The following is an 8,232-nucleotide window of genomic DNA, read 5'->3' as shown; positions in this document are numbered from 1 at the left end:
AGGATTTAATTGTTGACATGAACTGTGATTTAATATGGTGTAGATGAATATAAAAGTGATGACTTAAATTTTGAAAGGGGGCGCCGTATAATGAGTGTCTAATTGGAACTAGGTGTGGGTGAACGTGGAGAGAGCTTGCAGCTTTTGACCATACAGCTTATACGAGATAGACCAACTTTGAAAGTTAAAAAGTTGTTTTTTCAACTTAAAAATAAATCATTAACATTGAGTAAGGTGATCATGTTGTGAAGTTTGTGCATCAAAGAATCGCTCAACCTTCCACACAAGTTGGGTGGCTTAAAATTTTATTAGTTGTTATGGACAATAAAACCCCTACAAACAGAGATGACTAAAAATGCATGAGGAAGTATTTAAAAAAAAATTAAAAATAGATCTGATAAAATATGATAATGTATATTTTTGTGTTAACAGGACTTTAAAAAATTCAATGGGAACCCAGGAGACACAAGAGCTAATAATAAACCCACAGACAACATTTTTAGATTCTCTTGTTAACTCAAATATGTATGCTCAGTTTAACAGTCTCTGGGTTAGAAACTGATTTGAATACATTGTAGAAAATGAGATAAATGATGTGTCTTGTGTGTTTAATGTAGAATGGTGCAGTGCAGTAAATCTGGCTGATGTGTGCTTCATGATGCAATCATCACATACACACACAAGTGCACATTACCAATGAATGCACACACACATCTGTAAGTTCTTCTCCATTTCCATTGGTTATGGTGTGACACACAGCTAATAATAGTACGGTCTGACCCAACAGCCCCTAGGGCTCCAGCATTTGTCTTGAAGGGCACCGCATGAGTCTCCTGCCCATCTTCATTGCTACCACTCTTTTAAATAGAGCACCAGTGTTATATAACGGCCCAGTGCATTCATGAATGAGAGTGGAGGAGGGGTGCTACATTCATACTGTAAGACTGCGCCTCTCCTCAGCTGTTGTTCTGCTGAAATGAATGCGGAGAAGCTAAATGCTGCTCGCAGATCTTATTCATGTGAAGGGATCTGTGGGAATTTGCAAACTGGATCCATAATCATGATTCCTCAAGAGCATTTACGTAAATGTTATCACCCTTTCGAAATGAAATGAGCTCTGCGGAGGATCCTTGAAATTAAATGAGGAATGGGGATGTCAGAGACGTGTAGTACACTAGCGACTGTTGCTAAGCAAAAAGCAGAGTCCACATCAGCAGGTTTGGCACACAAGAAATGCTCTTACGAATTTGTTTCGTGTAGGCTAACACTATCGTGAGAGGAGTATTCCTGATTCTAAGTTTAGTTACATCCCCTCCCCCTACACCTTCTATAAATAAATGAAATAGTTTTTGAGGGAGGGGGGTAGGATTTAGAGTTTCAGGTTGAACCCTGTAAAAACACATTATTGTGCTTTATGAAAGGGAGAGGTCATGTAGCAAAATGAAAATAGATTTATGATTCTTGGAAGAAGCATGTGAATGTCAGATAAAGGAGGAGCAAGTTTTGTGGTGAGGTGCTCTTTAATGCAGTGTGAGCTTTGTGAAAGTTAATACAATACAAAATATTTCAAAGCAATGTCAAGAACATGTCCCACATTCAAAAGAAATAAAACAATTAAATTCTCTTTACTGAAAATCAAAAATATAATAATAATATTAATTAGTATTACATATATTTACTTTACAATTTTAAAGTATATTTTGGAGAACTATATTTTGAGAATAAAAATAGATTTTAATGTAATATAAATATCATTATACTCCTTTAGGTTAAATTGAAACTATTTAACTTCTTATTACTTAAAGTAATTTACGTCTTATAAATATTGATTTCCACTCTAACATCCTCCAAGATTTTTTTAAAAGTGTTAGATAAATATAAGTTATTAAATATATACAAATGTAAATTATATAGATAAGGTGAACATGATAAAAGGAGGATAAAATGTTACTTTTTGACAGACTCCTTAACTAATTCCCATGGCCTTATTTAAATTTTTTTTCTTCTGACCTTTTCAGTGGAATTTTATTTTTTAATTCTTTCTTCTTCTTTTTCTCCTTTTTCCTAGATTAAGATTAATTCTACTTTTTTGTGTGTGTGGTCAAACATTTAAACACAGGAATTACAAAAGAAAAAAGAAAAAAGCACCAATGACCAATATAATCATATCTATACATAATGCAGTTTCATTATGACAAATGATGTCTATACAAATTACTGAAACAAAATGAACAAGCTACATTTTATTTTACCCTATATCTGTGAGGTTTGTGTTTGTGTTCTGTAGTGTAGACCTGTTTTCCCTCCTCCTGTCCTCACTCCTGGTTGCCATGGAGAACTGTGTTGATCTCTTGTACCGAGAGCGATTGCTCTGTCTGCTAAGGACTGGATAATATTCACAAAGCTACAGTCTTTACATCATACATCTCAGTGATGCTTTGACCAAACAGATAACAGCATAACCATAAATAACAAAGTCTATCACCTACAAAAGGGCATAACCTACATGCAGAAAACGATCTCTCAAGTGTTTTATTTGCAGTATGATTTAAGATCTCAGCTGGAGAACCAGATCTCAAGAGAGGCTGAACAAAAAATAGGCCCTGATTTGATTAATTGCACAATTTGTATGTTAATATGGGCAAAACAAGTAGCTCATGTTGCTAGCAAAGCCAAGGTCACAGATTACAAAATTCAAGTGCAGTTGTTGTTTGTAGTTCATCTAACCCTTTAAATGTACCTTTGTTGGTGGAACTAAATGACGGCAGATTGATTTAATCATGTTAAAAAGCATTGTTTTAAAAAATGTTTACTTCGATTTTACCGCATGTAGCACTTTTTAAGTAAAATATTTTTAAGTGTTTGTTCAATGTGTAAATCTATTCTGTAAACAAAAAAATGTTGTTAGAGTATTGTTTAAATTAAATATTTTTACTCTAAATAAAATACCAAACATGTAGAAATTAGTTTCAAGGTTGCATGCAAATTAGTACATTATTATATTAATTTTTTTTTTGTATATACACGTTTATCTGTTTTAGGGCAAATTGTGAACAAAAAGAAACACTAATGTTAGAAAAAAAAAAACATTTAAATAGGAATATTTCTTTAGCTTTAGTGTCTCCCATCAGATGTGTGGAAAAAGACATTTGGCAACATGCTGGAGTCTGTCTGCATTGCGCATTACACATCCACTCACTCACTCACGCACCCACTCTCTCTCTCTCTCTGTTTCACACACACACTCTCTCTGTCTCTCTCTCTCTCTCTCTCACCCTCCCTCACTCTCCGTTTCACACTCTCTCTCTCTCTCTCTCTCTCTCACACCCTCCCTCTCTCTCTGTTTGTGTCTCCGCTGTTCTGCTGCATGGGTTTGAGGAGCACTGCAAGTTTGCTGTGGTCTGACGGCTAGTAGGATGTGTGGATGTATTATATTCTTGCTGTATGAATGTGAGGCTGTAATGTGAGATTTATCTTAATAACAGACAGGAGGTTTTGCACAGATCTTTCCTGCACTGCTTCTCAATCAGACTGCCCACGTAAGTACAAAGACAGTCATTTTATAATACCCCCATTGCCATCAATTGGTATCACTCTCATTACTAGCATTATAAAAGCATGTTCATATTGGCAAATAGTGTCTTGATATCTGCTGAGAGTTAGCAAAAAGTAAATAGAATGAATAAATGAATAAATAAATTATTATTCATTATAATAATTATAATATTTGGTGCCTAAGAACCATACATTTTTTTGTATTTTTATTTTATTGTACTTTTTTTTTTTACATTTATCATTATATTACTATAACTTATTTTGATTTAAATGCATAATATTAATAATAAAAATAATAATTTTTAAGATACAGCAGAACCTCAAACAGTGGCATTTATGTTTTAACAGTTATAGAGCATATAAGAGGATATATCCTTACAAGAGGATATGCTCTGACTGCTTTCAGGACACTGCTTCCAAAGCTTGTAAATATATTTGAAAAGCAAGCCCTATTCAAGTTCATTTTACCCAATAAGGTCATATTTGATCCTTAGAATCCTATATGACATTACTGTGCAGTCTTAACGAGAATGTTACATGCAGTTGTACTGGAATATCTTGACTAGAAATTCACATAGCAATGCAGTTTAAAATCTGATTTCATCTTATTGGCAATCGTGATAGTCCTGTTGGGAACTTTGTGTTCTGAAAAAAATTTTGCTCTGCTTTTGAATTCCAAAAGCAATATGATTCAAAATATATATAAGGATCATTGGTTCCAGGAGAAATTGCATGTCTTTTTGCATCCCTGTTGATTAGTGTGTGTGTGTGTGTGTGAGTGTGCAGGTAGGACATATTTCTTTCCCTCATGGTATCTGAGGTATCTCATTACTCCCCTTATTTTCTGGCTGACTAGGTGAGGACACAAAGTAGTCACAGTTCTCCACTGGACATGGAGATGGTCGATGTTTGGTGGAACATGAAGGTGGATGTCTTGTTTGGTCGTTGACTATTCAAACTGCAGGGCGTTGGATGCGTACTCAACTCACCTGAACATCCACTGCCATCCAGTACTGCGAGATTGATCTCCAGGATGACTGTGGTGGTTGCTGGAGATAATATGGATGAGACATCCTCCACTCTGCAGGGGCATCCACAGGACTCGCAGTATTCCCCCGAGTGCTGCGAGCGAGTTGTTATCAACATCTCAGGGCTGCGCTTTGAGACACAACTCAAGACGCTCGCCCAGTTCCCCGACACACTACTGGGCAACCCCAAGAAAAGGATGCGCTTTTTTGACCCTTTAAGGAACGAATACTTCTTTGACAGAAACCGTCCAAGCTTTGATGCAATCCTCTACTACTATCAGTCAGGGGGAAGGTTAAGAAGACCTGTCAATGTACCTTTGGATATGTTCTCAGAAGAAATTAAGTTCTATGAGCTTGGAGAAGAAGCTATGGAAAAATTTCGAGAGGATGAGGGCTTTATTCGTGAAGAAGAGCGTCCTCTGCCGGAGAATGAGTTTCAGAGACAGATTTGGCTGCTATTCGAGCATCCCGAGAGCTCAGGCCCTGCCAGAGGGATCGCGATAGTGTCCGTCATGGTTATTCTCATTTCTATTGTGATATTTTGTTTGGAGACTTTACCAGAGTTGAAAGAGGATCCACATGGACGGCTTCAGGTGATAGGCAATAGCACATTCTACTTCAAACCAAATATTCTTACCGACCCGTTTTTTGTTGTGGAGACACTTTGCATAATCTGGTTTACTTTTGAGTTGATTGTCCGTTTTTTCGCTTGCCCAAGTAAACCTGCTTTCTTCAAAAACATGATGAACACGATCGATGTGGTTTCCATCATTCCATATTTCATAACACTTGGAACAGAGATGGCAGAGGACCCCGAAGGTGGAAAGGAGGTAAAGGGTGGAGGAGAGCAGGCCACATCTCTGGCCATTCTCAGGGTTATCCGTTTGGTCAGGGTGTTTCGGATATTTAAGTTGTCCAGACACTCCAAGGGGCTTCAGATTTTGGGACAGACTTTGAAAGCCAGCATGCGCGAGCTGGGTCTTCTCATCTTTTTTCTTTTCATTGGCGTCATCTTGTTTTCCAGTGCAGTGTATTTCGCTGAGGCTGAGGAAAAGGTTTCGTTCTTCACAAGTATCCCAGATGCCTTCTGGTGGGCGGTGGTTTCGATGACAACCGTGGGGTATGGAGACATGTACCCCGTTACTATTGGGGGCAAGATAGTAGGCTCTCTATGTGCCATTGCTGGAGTGCTAACGATTGCACTTCCAGTGCCTGTGATTGTGTCCAACTTTAACTATTTCTATCACAGAGAAACCGAAGGTGATGAACAGGCACAACTCCTCAAGGTGAGCAATCCGAACATCGCGTCCGATTCTAACTCCAGTCGTCGCAGCTCATCTGTCGTCAGCAAGTCAGAATACATGGAGATTGATGACGACCTCAATAACAGTATTGATAATTTTCGTGACGCAAACCTGCGAACTGGAAACTGCACAGTTGTGAATCAGAATTGTGTAAATAAGGGGAAGCGTCTCACAGATGTATAAATTTCCAATGTCGTTCTAGGCCATTATACACTCTCAGAAAAAAAGGTACAAAAGCTGTCCCTGGGGTGGTACCTTTACAAAAGCTACACTTTTGTACCTTTTAGGTACTAATATGTACACTTTAGGTGCTTATATGTATCTTTAAGGTACAAATATGGACTGTTTAGGTACAAAGGTGTGCCTTTTGAAAAGATACCGCCCCAGTGCCAGCTTTTGTACCTTTTTTTCTGAGAGTGTAGGATGCCCCGACTGTATATAGTATAGTCTATTCATATATCAAAGTGCTTTAACAGGGCCTCTGATAATGTGTTATTTCATTGGATATGTTTTATCTCAAGTCCATGAGAGTGGCTTTTTATTCTGTCTGAAGAATGGTGGTCTAAAATCTGCCTATGGATACCAAATATTAAGTAATTAAAAGACAGAATAACTATTATATGTACTTGGGAAGGTTAGAATACTTGCATAAATAAATGACTTTACATTTTGCAATGCACCTTATCCCAAAATATTATCAGTTATTCAGCATGAAGAAGTAATCATTGTTTTTGTACCATATGTTGACCATTTATTTATTTACTTGTTTATTTGCTCATTGTAGGTTATTGTAAACCATATACAAACTGAATGTTGATCAATTATGCAGATCATGGCATGTTTTATGAAACGTTGAAGTCTGTTTGATATGGTACTATGTATCCTGCTTTAAATAATACATGACATCAATACGGACTTTATCACATATAGCCAAGCCGACAGTATAACTGAATTACAACCACTACCCACTAAAAGCACAACTTTCTTTATCATCTTTAAAAACAAAGTATTTAAAATCAGTTCCAGGCAGTATTACATTTTAAAAGTATGACTTCATTTGTTAAATCTTTTAAATGTTCATATTCAATTCTATGCTTAACTAATAATAATATCTATTTATCTATATTAAATAATTGTAATTATTATATTTAATTATATGTTATACTTAATACATTTAATTGTATATTTAATACTTATTTAAATGAATCATTTAATAGTGCCTTCAGTCCTCTAACTGGCATAGAGTGTCTCAACATGCAATAGTTACTGTAGAATATTTGTATATTTCATCACACCTGATGTGTTGAGGGATATTCCAGAGCCACTGGGAATGAATTTAATGAAACGGTCCCTCGACATTCTTGTACATAACAATAGAAGTTCATCTCGCTGGATCAGGCATTGCTTTACAAAGAAATGTGAAACATGCAGTGTCTGAGTGTGTTTTGGAACATCTTTATGTATTCTTTTATAATGGTGTTTTTCTCATTGGTTGATTTGAATCTACCTCAGTGTGGTCATGCATAGTATGGTTGTGAATTAAAACTTCATATCCTGTCAAATATTCCAGTCAAATTATGTGGGGAGTGTGGGAGAGGATTTGGGGAGGGCTTGGTGGGGGAATGAGTATGCAATGAAGGTGAAACACTTTTGTTCAAAATAAGAGTCCATCAAACTATAATTACAACAACAATGACAACAACAACAACAAAAAGTCCAGAAAGTAATGCTAAGCACAAGTGCTAATAGTGTTATATAATATGCACAAGTCTGCATCAGGGACTGTAACTGGTAGAAACTGCCATTACTTTTAATATCCATAACAATGTGAGTTTGAGATCTGAAAAGAATACCTTTAATTTGAGTGTAAATGTTGTCTTTCAAAAACCTAATGCACTTTAATGAGAATTTATGTATTTGTCGGTTTTGCAACAAGAATGACTAATAGAAAGAAAGGTAAAATAAAGAATCAAATAAATAATGTCTTGATTTGTCAATGTTAAGGACATGTGTGTATTTGCAGGAGAGCATCTTAACCAGCATAGGTGTTTTGCAACCCTTTAATTCGTTCTTTGGGGCATTTATATTATTCACTTAAATAATAAACATCACAACTGTTGTGCTTTGCCAGCAAAATAAATAGCTGAGATAAAATAAATAAATAAATAAAATAAAATCTTTAAGAAAATATATTTTTACAATGTGTTTATACACTTATGTATAAAAGAAATAGAGTGGTGTTTATTTATTAGACTATGGATGTCTACAGTTTAAGAAACACTTTTATATGAAACAAATATAATACAATACAAAACAATGGACCAAAAATAGTTGTAAAGGTAATG

The 8,232-nt window shown here is 35.9% G+C and overlaps 1 protein-coding gene across 1 annotated transcript; it reads left to right on the top strand.

Moving 5' to 3' along the window:
- Positions 1 to 3,322: 3,322 nt before the first annotated feature.
- LOC109060934 (potassium voltage-gated channel subfamily A member 1-like) lies at positions 3,323 to 7,440 on the top strand. Its single transcript, XM_042745810.1, has 2 exons — positions 3,323 to 3,539; positions 4,412 to 7,440. Exon 2 carries the CDS (start codon positions 4,589 to 4,591, stop codon positions 6,068 to 6,070), a length of 1,482 nt encoding a protein of 493 aa, XP_042601744.1. The 5' UTR covers positions 3,323 to 3,539; positions 4,412 to 4,588; the 3' UTR covers positions 6,071 to 7,440.
- The last annotated feature ends 792 nt before the right edge of the window (positions 7,441 to 8,232 follow it).

Source organism: Cyprinus carpio, chromosome A4 (genome assembly GCF_018340385.1).
Source record: "Cyprinus carpio isolate SPL01 chromosome A4, ASM1834038v1, whole genome shotgun sequence".
Lineage (NCBI taxonomy): Eukaryota > Metazoa > Chordata > Actinopteri > Cypriniformes > Cyprinidae > Cyprinus > Cyprinus carpio.
The sequence above is the reverse complement of the archived record's forward strand: the minus strand, read 5'-3'. Positions and strand labels throughout refer to the sequence as shown.

What these genes read in the sequence shown, in the direction of transcription:
- LOC109060934 (XM_042745810.1), top strand. Translation starts at nt 4,589, where the DNA reads ATGACTGTGGTGGTTGCTGGAGATAATATGGATGAGACATCCTCCACT.